General features: G+C 36.6%; 1 protein-coding gene across 3 annotated transcripts in view; it reads right to left on the reverse strand.

Moving 5' to 3' along the window:
* MUSK (muscle associated receptor tyrosine kinase) overlaps positions 1–16078 on the reverse strand; it is a 131046-nt gene extending 114968 nt beyond the window's left edge. For all 3 annotated transcript variants that reach the window (XM_065530235.2, XM_005581093.5, XM_074016827.1), the window contains exons 1-2: positions 15753–16078; positions 1870–1996 (exon numbers count right to left, since the gene is read on the reverse strand). In XM_065530235.2, the coding sequence (XP_065386307.1) occupies positions 1870–1996; positions 15753–15831 (206 nt within the window). In that variant the 5' untranslated portion in view covers positions 15832–16078. The remainder of the gene's footprint in view (positions 1–1869; positions 1997–15752) is intronic.
* Between the last annotated feature and the right edge of the window lie 1051 nt (positions 16079–17129).

Consider the following 17129-nt stretch of genomic DNA (forward strand, 5'->3'; position numbering starts at 1 on the left):
GTACTTGCATCAAAAGAGACACATAGACCAATGGGACAAAAATGGAGAACCCAGAAATAAATTCATGCACCTACAGTGAACTCATTTTCAACAAAGGTACCAAGAACATACACTAAGAAAAAGTCTCTTCAGTAAATGATCTGTGGAAAAGTGGATTTCCATGTATGGAAGAATGAAACTAGACCCCTATCTCTCTCCATATACAAAAATCAAATCAAAATGGATTAAAGACTTAAATCTAAGACTTCAAACTATGAAACTACTACAAGAAAACATTGGGGAAACTCTCCAGGACATTGGTCTGGGCAAAAATTTCTTGAGCAATATCCACAAGCACAGGCAACCAAAACAAAAATGGACAAATGGGATCACATCAAGTTAAAAGGCCTTCTGCACAGCAAAGGATACAATAAACGAAGTGAAGAGACAACAAATAGAATGGGAGAAAATATTTGCAAACTACCTATCTGACAAAGGATTAGTATCCAGAATACATATGGAGCTCAAACAACTTTACAGTAAAAAATCAATTAATCCAATCAAACATAGGCAACAGATTTGAACAATTTCTCAAAAGAAGACATGCAAATGGCAAACAGGCATATGAAAAAGTGCTCAACATCATTGATCATCAGAGAAATGCAAATAAAAACTACAATGAGATATCATCTCACCTCAGAATATGGCTCATATCCAAAAGACAGGCAATAACAAATGCTGGCAAGGATGTATAGATAAGGGAACCCTTGTATACTGTTGATGTGGGAATGTAAATTAGTACAGTCACTAAGGAGAATAGTTTGAAGTTTCCTCAAAAAACTAAAAATTGAGCTACCATATGATCCGGCAATCCCACTGCTGGATGCATAAGCAAAAGAAAGGAAATCAGTATATCAACGAGATATCTGCACTTCTATGTTTGTTGCAGCACTGTTTATAGTAACTAAGATTTGGAAGCAACTTATGTGTTCATTAACAAATGAAAGGATAAAGAAAATGTGGTACATAGACACAATGGAGTACTATTCAGCCATAAAAAGAATGAGATCCAGTCATTTGCAAAGACATGGATGGAACTGGAGATCATTATGTTAACTGAAATTAGCCAGGCACAAGAGATAAACATTGCATGTTCTCACTTATTTGTGGGATCTAAACATCAAAACAATTGAACTCATGGACATGGAGAGCAAAAGGATGGTTACCAGAGGCTGGAAAGGGTAGTACAGGGATCGGGGGGACTAGGGGATGTTTAGTAGGTACAAAAAAGTAGAAAGAATGAAAAAGTCCTACTATTTGATAAGACAACAGAGTGGCTATAGTCAATAATAACTTAGTTATACATTTTAAAATAACTTAAAGTGGGCCGGGCACGGTGGCTCAAGCCTGTAATCCCAGCACTTTGGGAGGCCGAGACGGGCGGATCACTAGGTCAGGAGATCGAGACCATCCTGGCTAACACGGTGAAACCCCGTCTCTACTAAAAAATACAAAAAACTAGCCGGGCGAGGTGGCGGGCGCCTGTAGTCCCAGCTACTCAGGAGGCTGAGACAGGAGAATGGCCCGAACCCGGGAGGCGGAGCTTGCAGTGAGCTGAGATCCCGCCACTGCACTCCAGCCTGGGCGACAGAGCGAGACTCCATCTCAAAAAAAAAAAAAAAAAAAAAAAAAAAAAAAAACTTAAAGTGTGTAATTGGATTGTTTGTAACTCAAATGATAAATGCTTGAGGGGATGGATACCCCATTCTCCATGGGCTACTTATTTTACATTGCATGCCTGTATCAAAATATCTCATCTACTTCATAAATATGTATATACCTACTATATACCCACAACAATTTTAAAAAATTAAAATGTGGAATACTTACTTAATAAGAATTTTATTTCTGGTCCAGGAAATCTCAGGCTGGGGGTAGGATTCCACTGCACACATGAAAGTAGCCACTTCTTCAACTAAGGCATCCACAGTTTCAAGAGGAGTGGTGATGACAGGAGCTGAAAGGAAAGGAGAAATCAAAAGAGAACATTCCAGAATTTTGTGTATTAACCCTTCCTTAAGCAGTCAGAAGCCATTACATACCTGAATGAGAACTCTGTTTCCCCAGAGTAGAAATTTGCCAAAAGAAAGGAAGAGCTTATGTAAAGAATGTTATTTCTACTTCCAAACTAGGCATTTGAAAATCAAAAGAGAAGACTCTCAGGAGAGCAGGGCTTAGACTCTATGATATATGGGGAGAGGCAGATCCAAGTTTTATGGGGCCCAAGTGTATGCAACTTGAGTGTACTTTTTAAATAAAAAATATAAAATTATGAATACAAAATTTCTGTGGCCACCCCAGTATTATCAGCATAAAGGAAAGTGACTCTGAAGGGAAGTCAAGGTGGAAAAGGATAATAATTTTAAAAACTGTTGTTTAAGAACAATTTTCCCCTGAGTTTATAAAAATAGACACTCATATAAGCACATTACTAAAGCCCAGCGAGGGTCTTAGAAAGGGCTCCTGCAAATGAGAGAATCTGAAGCTTAAACTTCATCAGATTTGTAGAGAATTCACTGTGGCATACAACTAGAAAATGAAGAGGCACCACTTTGTGAATTGTACATTTTAAAGGGTAAAGCGCAAGGTATGTGAATGATATCTCAATAAAGCTGTTTTGTTCTATTTTATTTTTGTAAGACAATGGGAGGAAAGGCTATAGACATGGTCCCTTCTTTTTTCTCACTCCTCTGTGAAATGAGAGCTACCTGCATTTATACAGTAAATCATATGGTTGCTTCAGTTAAAGGGCAAGGTATATATCAAAGTCAAATAAGTAGTGTGATTGACGTTTAGAGGTGAAATAGTCAGTGACAGACTTATAAAGCATCTAGAACAGACTGGCACATTGTTTGGCCATAAAAGATACATCTACTTTCTGAATAAACCTTATTATTATTATTATTTTTAAATTGTTTTTTTTTTTGTAAAGTCAAAGGCAAGCTCATCTGCTGAAAGTGAGAAAAAATGGTGAGTGGGAGTGTTTTACTTGCCCCATATCTCCCTTGCTAATGTTATTTTGTCTTTTAGGATTCGGTTTAAACATCCATCTCCTTCCACTTTCCCTGACATGCTAGGCAGACCCAAATGCCCTTTTCCTTAACCTTATGTTATCCTGTAAATGTCAGTCTTATAATGTCACTTGTCACACAGATACTATTTAAATGATCTGTTTACGTCTTTGTCCCACACTCAATTATTATACCTTGAGTGTTAGTTCAGGGATCATGTTTTAGGCATCTTTTAATTCCCAGGGTGAGCACCGTGACTGATATACTGTTTAAATGAACAAAACTGTATTTATAAGGCCTCCACAAAAGGAGTAAATACAAAAGTTGAAAGATAGTAGTTGAAATAAGAAAGCAGAATTTTTATGTAAAATGCTTCTTATACACAGTCATCAGGGCCACCTTCTTCCCAGCTTTTCAACAGAATAATCATTATACATTATAATAATCATAATATATATTAATATAATCATAATATAATAATCATTATAATATAATCATTATAATATACAGAACATAGTACAAAGAAATACAGACATGGACACTATTAAAGAATAGTTAGGAGATATAAAGTATAGAATGACAGGCACTAATACACCTCTGATAGAAGTTTGAGAAAAATAAAAGAGGGGAGCAGTCTAGAAGCAATATATAAAGAGGTAAATAGCTGATAATTTTTCAAAACTGAAAAAGAAACCCAGGAATATTAAGATTGAAAGTACCCACCAAGTGACAAGACAGATTTTAAAGAAAGAAATTCAGCTGGGCATGGTGGCTCACACCTGTCATCCCAGTAATTTGGGAGGCTGAAGAGGGCAGATCACTTGAGCTCAGGAGTTCAAGACCAGTCTGGCCAACATGGTGAAACTCTGTCTCTACTAAAAATACAAAAACTTTAGCTGGACATGGTGGTGCACACCTGTAGTCCCAGCTATATGGGAGGCTGAGGCACGAGAATCACTTGAACCCAGGAGGTGGAGGCTGCAGTGAGCTGAGATCACGCCACTGCACCCCCAGCCTGAATGATAGAAAGAGACTGTTTCAGAAAAAAAAAAAAAAAAAAGGAAAGAAATTCATACTTGGATACATTGAATTAAAACTATAAAAATTAAAGATAAAGAAAATCTTAAACTCTACTAGAAAGAAAAAGATTAATTCCTTAAGAATGCCAATTCAGGGTAACCTGAGATTATTCAGCAACAACAATTGATACCAAAAGGCAATAGGCTAATTGTCTTTACATGACTAAGTCAAAATAACTGTTAGCTTAGAATCATACAGCTAGCTTAGGTAATAATTTTAAAGTCAGAACACTTACAAACAAATATTGAAAGTGTTGGCTGGGCGCGGTGGCTCACGCCTGTAATCCCAGCACTTTGGGAGGCCGAGGCGGGCGGATCACAAGGTCAGGAGATCGAGACCACGGTGAAACCCCGTCTCTACTAAAAATACAAAAAAAAAAAATTAGCCGGCCGCGGTGGCGGGCGCCTGTAGTCCCATCCCAGCTACTCAGGAGGCTGAGGCAGGAGAATGGCGTAAACCCAGGAGGCGGAGCTTGCAGTGAGCCGAGATCGCGCCACTGCACTCCAGCCTGGGCGACAGAGCGAGACTCCGTCTCAAAAAAAAAAAAAAAAAAAAAAAAAAAAAGAAAGTGTTTACCACTCACAGACTTTCTCAGAAATAGTTACTAGAGTAAATAAACTCAGAAAGGAATAATTTATACCAGAAAGAAAGGGGTGAGTTATAAAAAACAATAGCATAAATGGTGGTGAAATATCATTGCAATTTTAACACACTATGGAATATTTTTAAAAACTCACAAATTTTTGTGTTTAAAAAAGAATGGAATTAAATTCTAGACAAACAATTATAAGATCAAAGTTCATGGAAGAAGTTTAAAATGCTAAATAGTTACAAAATGTTAAGCTCTTTGCCATAAAACGCAAGAGGATAGAAATGTTGACTAACTTCAAACAGAAAGAAAAATCTATGGTTAAATGCTTATGTTAAAACTTCATTAGTGGTTACCACTGAAAAACAGATAAAATGCAAAACTCCCAAAACAACAGGAGAAAAAAAGAGGTACTAGAAAGGCTTTATCAGTCAAAAACAAAAGCAAAAACAAACAGGAAGAAGAGGAGGAATAAATAAGCCTAGAAAAAGCATGGTTAACAGAAGACATAAAATAATATGGAAGAAACAAATCCAAATATACCATAAATCACAGTAAGTGCCAATGGTATAAGCTGACCTATGAAACGACAGATGCTATCAAACGCAAAAGACACACCTAAATAAAATAAAACAGGAATGTTAAAAATAAAGGGGAGGGAAAATATGTATAAAGCAAACAATATCCCAAAGAAAGTGACATAGCAATATTAATATAAGAAAAATGAATATAAGGGCATATGCACTTATAAGGAAAAAAGAAACATTATTTAATGATAAAAGGAACAAACCATAAAAAGGTATGACAGTAGTGAAACTTAATTATATAAAAATATGAACTCAAATAAACCCAAAAGTAAAATTATCACAAGAGTACATGGAGAAATATTTTAGCATGGTGTAAGCCTTTAAAAGATGTCTTTAGACACTAATAAATCAAACAGAAATACAGTAAAGATATAGAAGATATAAACATCAAAATTGACACTAGATATAATGTACATTTTTAAAATACTTAATGAAACAATTAGAGAATACTTTTTTTTTAAATGACACATAGATAAAACATTCAAACGTACAGAAAATATACCAAGCTACATAGGAGATTTTAACCCAGCGCGAAGAATTGATTTTATATAGACTATATTTTCTAACTATAATAAAATCTGTAAGAAATAGACAATAAAAAGATAGTTTAAAAAATCCCCATCCTGTTTATAGATTAAAAGACAAAAATATATATGTAGTAAAAGAGAATAACAGAATTACTAAAATTAATTAAACAGATATGCACATCAACTCTAAGCCTTGATAGATGACACATATTTTCAAATGCCCATGAAAACTAAAGATTAAATAAATTTTAAAAGCGTAGATTATATGTCACATTCTTGAACCACAATTCAACATAGCTAAACAGTAATGAATATTTAAAAACTAAAATCCAAAGAATTAAGAATTTTAAAAACAAAATGGTTCACATGTAATAAAAGGTGTGGTGAAATCATCAACAATACTCACAGAAGAAAAAGATTAGATTATCAAAGAACACTTCTGAAAAAAATATAATGCCCCAAAATTTTTCAGGTAAGTTTTAAAAAACTTTTAAGAAAGAATTAAGTCTCCAGTTACATAAAGCTACAAGGAGCCAGGTGCAGTGGCTGATGCCTGTAATCTCAACACTTCGGGAGACTGAGACAGTAGGATCCATTAAGCCCAGGAGGATCCATTGAGCCCAGAAGGGTCCATTGGAGGATCCAGGTGTTTGAGACCAGCCTGGGCAACACGGCAAGACCACATCTCTACAAAAAATACAAAAACAAGAAAAATTAGCCAGATACAGGTGGCATACATCTGTAGTCCCAGCTACTTGGGAGCCTGAGGTAGGAGGATCACTTGAGCCCAGGAGGTCAAGGCCGCAGTGAGCTGTGATTGCACCACTGCACTTCAGCCTGGGTGACAGAGAGAGACCCTGTCTCAAAAACAAACAAACAAAAGCTATAGGGAATATAAAATATAGAAAGCTTCTCAAATCAATCTTTGGAATAAAACAATGCTAATGTAAGTCAAGCAGGATATAAAGCCCTAAAGTAAAATTTTAAAAAGCAAATTAAATCATAAATTTCAAAATTATTACTATGCATTTAGGCAGAAAAAAAAATCCTTGCAAAAATATAAGGATAATTTAATAGAAAAGTCCTTTAAACAGGATTTACTATAGTCATAGTTTAAAAGATACCCATCACAGTCAAAAAGGCAGTAACAGAGTTAACTATCCATTCCCTACTTGGAAACCATTAGTAGAGTAGGAATATAATAGTATTTCTTTAACATGATAAATAATGTTTCTCAACCACTGAACTTGATAAAACGAGGAATAAAAACAAACTATACAATACATTCACACACATTCACAGGATGATTCAAATTTGGCTTGGTGCAGTGGAGAGAAAAGAGTGTTCCGGGCAGAGGAAACGGTAACTGTGAAAGCCTGAAGACGGAGGGAGGTTGGTGCCCTAAGCCCATTAGAAGAAAATACAAACATTTATAAAAGATGGGTGGGAGAATGAAAAGTTTAGAAAAGAGACTGAGAGGAAGAAACCAGAGTTGTAAGCAAAGCCAGTGGAGGCTATTGGCAGAGCCCAAGAGTAGCACACATTTCACAAAAGATGGAGAATCAAATGCTGCCAAGAGGTTAAGTTAAATAAGAAGAAACCAGAGTTGTAAGCAAAGCCAGTGGAGGTTATTGGCAGAGCCCAAGAGTAGCACACATTTCACAAAAGATGGAGAATCAAATGCTGCCAAGAGGTTAAGTTAAATAAGGACCTAAAAGTGCCCATTCCTGATGAGAAGGTCATGTTGATTTTGGTGCTTGCAGATTTGGTGGAAGCCAGATTGCAGTGGTGGGAGTTAGGTGGTGATAAGGAAGTGGAAACTAAGAGGAGAAGGAAGACATTTTTTTGCAGCAGAGTTTAACAATAGAAGGGAAAAAAGGGGCTGCATGGTGCTGGAGGTGAGTATGGTGACAAGAGTGGGTTTAAATGCTGACTGAAAGCATCTAGTAGAAGCAAAAATGTAGGACATTGGAGAAAAACAGGAGATAATTGAAGGAAATAGGTCCCTAAGAAAGCAGATAAATGTGGGGCTCAGAGGAAAAGACAGGTTAACCACAGATGGGAGGAGAAAGTCCTCTTAAAGCACAGAGAGGGAGAAGGAGGACAAGATGGATGCAGAGAGGTAGGTTTTTCCCCTTTGCTGGTAGGGAGCTGAAGAGAGAGCTTCTTATGTAAATGCTTCTCTTTCCTCAATGAAGTAACAGCCTCTGAAATTTGTAAAGATATATGCACACCTATGTTCATTGCAGCACTATTCACAATAGCAAAGACATGGAATCAACCCAAGTAACCATTGGTGATAGACTGGATAAAGAAAATGTGGTACATATACACCATAGAATACTATGCAGCCATAAAAAGGAATGAGATTATGTCCTTTGCAGCGGCATGGATAGAGCTGGAAGTCATTATCTTCAGCAAACTAATGCAGGAACAGAAAAGCGAACACCGCATGATTTCACTTATAAGTGGGAGCTGAACAATGAGAACACGTGGACACAGGGAAGGGAACAATACACACTGGGGCCTGTCAGCAGGTGGGATTGGGGGAGGGAGAGCATTAGGAAAAATACCTAATACATGCTGAGCCCATTTATTTAGGTGATGGGTGATAGGTGCAGCAAACCACCATGGCACACGTTTACCTATGTAACAAAACTGCACATCCTGCACATGTATCCCAGAACTTAAAATTTAAAAAATAAAATTACATACACATGTACGTACGTGTATATATACACCATATATACACATATATATACACACACATATATGAGAGAAAGAGACTGAAAGAATGAATAGCAAAATGCTAAGAGCATTTATCCCTTGCTATGAGCATTATGTGTAATTTTATATTTTTGTTTTTCTGTATCTTACAGGATTTTTTTAAAAAATGAATACATATTGCTTTCATAATAGAAAAAAAATTGTAGCAGATAGAATGCCAAAGAAATGTTAATTTTCAAAATGCAATGGAAGCAAACTTGTAATTCATAGAGTTTGAGAAAGTCAGTATCAATATAAAGTTATTTTCTAAACAACAAATGAATGAAATAAGCAATTAATAGTATAATCATCTAGATTTTGAGAGATAAAGAACAAAAACAATATTTTATGAAGCTTGGGGGGTGTGGTTAACAATGGGCCCAACGGTTAATTGATGATATTGAATGCTTTTACTGTTTAAAAAGAAAGACTAGGCCAGGCATGGTGACTCATGACTGTAATCCCAGCACTTTGGGAGGCCAAAGCGGGGCGGATCACAAGTTCAAGAGATTCCTGGCCAACATGGTGAAACTCCGTCTCTACTAAAAATACAAAAATTAGCTGGGTGTGGTGGTACACATCTGTAATCCCAGCTACTCGGGGAGGCTGAGGCAGGAGAATCACTTGAACCCAGGAGGTGGAGATTGCAGTGAGCCGAGATCGTGCCACTGCACTCCAGCCTGAGCAACACAGCAAAGCTCAGTCTCAAAAAAAAAAAAAAAAAAAAAAAAGAAAGAAAGACTATTGAGCAACTAGCCATTAAGAGGCAAAGTAGCACAGGACTTGAATTCACATCCCAGCTCCATCACTTGCTCTGCAAGTCACTTGACCACACTTAACCTCAGTGTCTTAGCTATAGCTAGAGATAATAATAAAGCCTCCACATAAGCTTGTCACAAGGACTAAATAAATGGAAACCATTTAAAATTGTCCTTGGTCCACATGGAGCACTGGGCAAATGTTACTTGATTCTATAATTTAGAAAAAGAAACCCAGGCTGTTCAATTGTTTTCCTTGTCTTTATTACATTCAAATTTATTATACCATTAATATTTTATCTCAGGCTGGGTGTGGTTGGTGACTCACGCCTGTAATCCCAGCACTTTTGAGGCTGAGGTGGGAGGATCACTTGAGCCTAGGAGTTTGAGGTCAGGCTGGGCAACACAGGGAAACCACATCTCTACAAAAAATTTAAAAATTAGCCGGCGTGGTGGCACACACTTTGTAATCCCAGCTACTTGGGAAGAAGCTGAGGTGGGAGGATCAACTGAGCTTAGGAGTTGAAGGCTTCAGTGAGCTGTGATTGTACCTCTGTACTCCAGCCTGTGTGACAGAGCAAGACTCTATCTCCAAAATAATAATAATAATATCATCATCATCATCATCATCATCATTTCTGGGAATCTATCCTAAGGAAATAATCTCACATATAGAAAAACATATAAGTGACTTTTACTGCGGAAAACACATCAGTTGTACTAAATTCTACTAATTGCAGTCAAGTGGGAGAAGATTGAGGCACACAGTTTTGTCTTCCACAGGTTTGCAAGAGCCACTTGGTAATTTTTTAGGGATTTTCAGAGGTGATTGTTATATATTACCATTATTAAAAACTAAGTTGTATACATTTATAATTAAATATATTAAAAACAAAGTAGTAATACTTGACATTCCTAATGATTTAACTACATTTTACTATTATATAAGTTCTTGAGGTTATCTCTAATGTATCTGTGCGGTAGAAATAATATATGAAGGAGGCATACTACACATGCTGTTTCCCAACTCAGTGCTCAGTATTTGAGAGTAGCTTGAGATTGGCCACAGACAAGATGGAGTCTTTTACTATGGAGTATTTATACTGCAGAAATCAATGAGAGCAACAAATCTGGGCCTTTTTTTCTCAGTGACGTGAATATTAAACATATATTAGCGCACTGTTATCTAAACAGAATATTAGTCACTGCACATGATGTTTTGAAGATTATTAATAATATAGAATACACTTATGCTTTAGTGCTAAGTAAAAATACCATGTAGCACAATATTATTAGCACTTTAAAAAATACATAGAAAAAAAATGAAAGAAAATAAACTAACGTGTTACTGGTCCTGGAAGAATGGGTGATTTTTTCTGTCTTAAATTTTATGTATTTTGTGTTTTCAAAATCAACCTTAAATACCATGTACTACTTTTATAAGACAGAAACTTTATGCACTAGTTTTATTTTCACTCAATACACAGATGCAGAACTGGCAGAGGTAATAGACTTAGTATTAATATTATCTTTCCAATGAGGTGACACATTGGAGGTGTCACATGAACTGTTGAGATCAGTTAAGATCAAAGAAGTAAGTCTTAGAATGTCTTGGAAAATAGACATGGAGACATATGGAAGGTGTTACTAAGAACTTTATTAGGTTAACACCTTCCCATAAGATTCAGTGACATAACAGTCTTATGTGAAGTTTGACTCTGTTTTTACTAATATTAGCATCTAAAATTGATTAAGAATCTGGTATGTGCCATGCATTATACTTTTCATTCATCATCTTATTTATCACAAAAAATCATAAAGATAGTTACTATTAATATTTCCACTTGCAGACCAGAAATGAATACTAAAAATGGTTACATAACTTGTCTACATATCACAAAAATACGAAGTGATAGAGCTGAACTAGCTAAACTTTGCGGTTAAAGTTGGTTCCTTTCTCTAAGACATACTGCATCTTCAAGATCATACTGATTATGCACAGATGGATAAAGAGAAGATGTACATCAATATCAGTTTCTATACACAGAATGCAAAGTCCACATTGCCCATATTTCCAATTATCCAAATCTGTTTTCCAGTTTTCACTGACACAATCACATGGGTCAGTTGTATTTAATGATATTTGTTGACTCAGCACACTGTCTCTTGTTGACTTTCATTCTATCCAGCTTTCATCTCAGCCAGAGCCTGTTTAAACTAGGGCACTATTTCTTCTCTCAATCCAAGGACTACATGAATAACAAATACATGAAAATGAACACAATCCTTTTCTGGACCCAAAGAAAAACTTGACTTGGATATTAACTTCTTGATGAGAAGGACGTGACATTACTTTTCATTTGTATTTTACAGCCTCTCGCATATGGCCATTGACTTCCAACTTTTGACTGATTATTTTTTGATTGACATGACCCAATGATTGAGTACATAAAGAAACAAGGTGTATTTGCTCCTTTCTATTTTAGTAAAATTAGGGCTCTGACTTGGAAAATATTCGTGTTTCTCTTAACATTATGAATGCAGTATTTTTTTAGTATAACAAAACACTCTGGGGTTGGTTTAAACTTTTTAACCTTCTCTTCCAAGCCTTAAATATCCTTGTTTTACTTGCTTCATGATCCAAACTGTCCGCATGGTATGCTGCCATATAACTCCAACTCTTTTACTCTCTAGTTCTTTAGCTATACTGACCAGGAAAGTGCCAATCCTGAATTAATCCAGCCATCTGTCCTCACTACCCTATGTTCACATAGCACTGCTGGGTATAGTGCAGCAAATGTTCAGGTCAGGGGCATTATAAAGAAAGCTGCAGTTCCTAGCCCCAGCTGGGTCCTCAGCATGGCCCATGTGATCCTCTCATCTTCCTGAATACAGCCACTCCCTTCAGGCCCCCTTTCCACCCCTCACTTGTTACACTTCTTCAATGACATCAGGTTTCATTTCACTGAGAAGCTGCCTACTTCATTTACCTTTGGAAATAAGGTAGAGTTTAAAGAGATCTTGAAATTTCTGCTCCTTCCTTCTTTTCTTTAAGGTCAATAATATTTGAAGCAACTCTGTTTACTCAAACATGCAATGAATAACTCTTTCAATGCACGTCAATATAAAATATTCATCCAGGACTGTGTGTCCTGGATTTCAATGACAGCTGTGTCAGTCCTGACTTAGTCATATGTCAAATCTGTGAATCCTATCCTTATATACATATAATTTAAAGGAGGAGGTTATTCAAATCTATCTAAAGATAACATCATTTACACTCAAACACTTCAAGGTTTTGTAGTAAGTGGAGTATTTTGAAAGTAAGACATTTGACAGTTCTTTGTGCATATTAAGCAAATCCAGAGCTGCTTACATGAACTCTTATACTCCTGCAGAATCTAACATCGCACCATACATTTCATACTCCCTGATAAAGCATTAAGTGTTACTGATGTATATGGTTAAGCCAGTTATCCAGTGAAACATTGGCTACTTTCATAAATGACAGTTTGTAAAATTCTACTACTTGGGTTATGGCATTGAATTCATCGCTGAAAACATCACTAGTTGAAATGATTCAGAAAGACAATTTTCCCCCTTATCTTTGGGCATCAGTAGTCTCAATTAAACTAAAATGAAAACTATGAACAATGAATTCTACAAAGTTGGATATTAATTTTTATCAAAAAATAATGTGCAGAAAGTCAGAAAAGAATCCCCTGAATACTTTGTATTATTTTAAATATGTCAATTTTTTAGGTAATACATATTGTGCAATTTCCTTTATTCATCATGATAAAGGACTTAGGAAGAGGTATATTATCTAAAAAACTCTTTTTGTTATTACTGTCTGCCAAGAATAGGGAAAACAGTAGCTTTCTATAAATAGTAGAAATAGTTTGGGTGGGCCATTTTTATTAGTTTCAGTAGTATAATGACCAGCGCTGTGGCTCATGCCTGTAATCCTAGCACTTTGGGAGGCTGAGGCGGGCAGATCACGAGGTCAGGAGATGGAGACCATCCTGGCCAACATGGTGAAACCCTGTCTCTACTAAAAATACAAAAATTAGCTGGGCGTGGTGGCATGCGCCTGTAGTCCCAGGTATTTGGGAGACTGAGGCAAATGATCGCTTGAACCTGGGAGGAGGAGGTTGCAGTGAGCCGAGACCGCACCACAGCACTGAGGCCTGGAGACAGAACGAGACTCTGTCTCAAAAAATAATAATAATGATAGTAATAATATTTTATTGTGGCTCTTTTCTCCCAATGTATTCCTCACCCTTCAACATTTAGAATTTTAAGGACTGTACTTTCATGATATTATTTATTCTCAGAACTGGTATATGTAGTAAATAAATGTTTGTTCTCCTAGACATGGTGTTTTGGCTAAGGGTGATGTTAAACTCATACCAATTTAGATTTTATGGTACAATAGACTGAGAAAAAAATTGTTTTAATTTTTTGATTTTAAAACCTAATTCTAGTAGTAAGTAAATTATAAGAAATGAAATTGGATGAATGAACTGGTTAGTTTATTTAAAAGTCAGTATGTTTGGCTTTGTTATCTCGATGCCGCTATATTTCAATGTTTTCAAACTAGAGATAGTGTGCATTTGAATTAAGGGCTTTATTTGTGAAGTTTGGAAATGAAAATCAATTCTTTCTAGCATATAATTTAAGATTTATTCAGATAGAGAGGTTTTGGGGGTTGTGTATGTGTGCAACAAATCCTTATTTGAATCATCAAAATAAATGGTCCTGCTCTTTATAAGACTGTATTTTAGTATTTAACCCTATCATTTTTATGTAACTGCATGGTTTAGAAATATACAAATAAGACTTAGGACGACCCATACATTCAAACATCCAAGTGGGGCCTTACCGGACATCCGTTGTTTGATCAGGAAGTATTAAAATAATCTGAAGCCAATGTTAAGTCCTTCTAACTATTATTAGCTGTTTGAAAAGATCTGGAGTCTCTTTTATCTGTAGATGCCTTAAAGTATTCGTTAGAAATTAAATGTTTAAATACATTTGAAGATACCATTTTACTCAAGTAAAATGGAAAAAGAGAAGCAACAAAATTAAACAAAAAAATCTGTGAAACTGGATTGTTTGTGAAGAAACCCATATCTTATTTGCATGTGAACCTTGACCGTATGGCTCCAGAATTTTTAGTGAACCACAAAATCTAAAGATATGTTTTGCATCTATATATAGATACCACCTTCATTTATCTACACAATACAGACTGTTTCAGAGCTTTGATTAATGTAAAGAGAAAATGATTAATTGGAACATGTCCTAAAGCAAAAAAAAAACTCTTTTTACTCCATTGTATAACATTTAATTTGAAAATTCTTTACCACAAAATCTAAAGATACGTTTTGCATCTATATGCAGATACCACCTTCATTACCTACACAATACAAACCGTTTCAGTGCTTTGATTAATATAAAGGGAAAATGATTAATGTGAACATGTCCTAAAGCAAAAAACCCTTTTAACTCTGTGGTATAACATTTAATTTGAAAACTCTTTTATTGATACCACTCGATCTGCTTTCTCATGTCTTTTTTAAAAAAGATTTCAATGATGCCCTTAGTCACTTTGTAAATCACATTTTCCAGTCTTCCTGATTTAAAATACGCTAGTCCCAGTTTCATAATACACTGGCCAGAAACTATATCACTGGACATTCTTGCTACTGCAACAGGTGTTTGTCAGTTTCTTAAGTTGCTTTCCTTTCCCCTGAGGTGGTGTTATTTCCGGTACATTCCAAAGGCTCTGAAAAAAACTTTTGCCATCTCTTGCCAAGCCAAATCATGACTCCAGCCTCAAAGTTATTTAGAATCCATTGTCTTCCGGGTTTACTACACAGGCAAATTGTGTATGTCTTTCTGTATTTCCAATTTTTAGCAACTAAAATATTTATTAAGTGTTTGGCAAAGCTAAAACTGAAAATAAAAGTGATTTTCATTCAGAAGCCAATGCTCTGGATGTCTGAGAAGGGGGTTGATTCAATTCCTGGCAAACCTGATGCGAAAAGGTTTTCATCATCCACTTAGACCACCCTGAAATTTGACATACGCATAAACAAAATAGACCTTGATAACTTGCAGTATACATGCTTACGTTTTGCCTTAGAAGTCAGAGCTCTGCATGCACTATGTGGCTAAGCCTTTTATTGCAGAACTTTGGAAGAAAATGTTGGTAGAGAAGAGACCACAACCAATTGCTTATGTATATAGTTTCCTCCCTCATCCTACATCTCACCCTTCTTCAAGTAAAACTGAAGCCCACCATACTATAAATCAGTGGTGGACATATCTCGTACACACACTCTACAACCATGACAAGGCAACAAGAAGACACGATTGCTCAAACCAACCTTTTGGAAGTTTCTCAGTTCCGCTGAAGGCAACCAGAGTAAGAATATGTACCAGTGGAATGTTGACGAGCTCTCTCATGATTAATCCAGGCTCACGCAGGACAAAGTTCCTTCTGGACAACGCAAGGAAAATGCCTCCACGGTTTACATTTTAAAGCATACTTTGTTGCAAAAGGGTCGTCTGCTAATGACTGTTTGTGTCAGCAGCTCCACAGGCTCTAAGTATAATCAGGAATTCTCAGACTTGGCTGCAATGATGGACACAGCCAGCTGGTGAGTATCCACGTAGGCCAGTAACGCAAGTGTAGGGCTAGAGGAACAAGGGCAAGAAAATCCTTTTAGAATCCCTTTTAAGACAGTGGCAGAAGGACAATACCAGATGCCTTTTGCAACCATCACTGTATTCCCAGAGGTATAGGTGTCCTGGCCTTTGGATTCAGCAGCCCACTCTCCTGGACTCAAACCAGAAATCTGGGTTTATTTAGTCCTCACTCCTCCCCATCTCTCACCCCACCCCCACTCCCACATTCAGCCCATTCCAATTCCTACAGATTTTATTAACCAAATAGTCCTTGTAACTTCTCTCTGTCTTGGGTCTTAACCATTCTCTATCTTTTTTCAGATAGTCCCTCCTGCTCAGAAGCTTTTAGAGGCTCATCATCACGTAAAACTATATTTAAACCTGCCTAATCTGCCGAATATGACAGGCTTTACTGGAATCTGCATGCTTTGTTGTATGTTAGTATTATTATGATTTTTTTTTTTTTTTCCAGAGTCAAGGTCTTGCTCTGTTGTCCAGGCTAGAGTGCAATGGGGTAATCATAGCTCACTGCAACCTCAGCCACCTGAACTCAAGTGATCCTTTCAGAGTAGCTAGGACTACAGTCACCTGCCACTACAGCAGGCTAATTTATTTTTATTTTTTGAAGAGATGAGGGTCAGGTTATGTTGCCCAGGCTGGTCTCAAACTCCTGGTCTCAAGTGATGATCCCACCTCGGCCTCTCAAAGTGCTGGGAATACAGACGTGAGCTACTGTGCCCAGCCCCATTCAGCTTCCTATATTCAACAACCTACTGATGGTTCCCTGTATACAGCTTTCCTACCTCCAAGAATTGCTCATACTGTTCCCTTTTCTTGGAATACTACTCCCCTCCTTTCCACTCAGTTCACACCTCTCTCAGCTTGACCATCCTCTCCTCCTGGGAGAAAAATTCCATATCATCCTAAAGCTGTGTTACGTTTGTCTTCTCTGGGTTTCCGTGATATACTGTGCACATCTCTACCATTGCACTGACCACATTGTTTTGATTTTTTTCCCCCATGTGTTGGTGTCTCCTTCATTCTTTGGCCTCATGAGTTCATTTATAGAAGTTTAG

Source organism: Macaca fascicularis, chromosome 15, assembly GCF_037993035.2.
Source record: "Macaca fascicularis isolate 582-1 chromosome 15, T2T-MFA8v1.1".
NCBI lineage: Eukaryota > Metazoa > Chordata > Mammalia > Primates > Cercopithecidae > Macaca > Macaca fascicularis.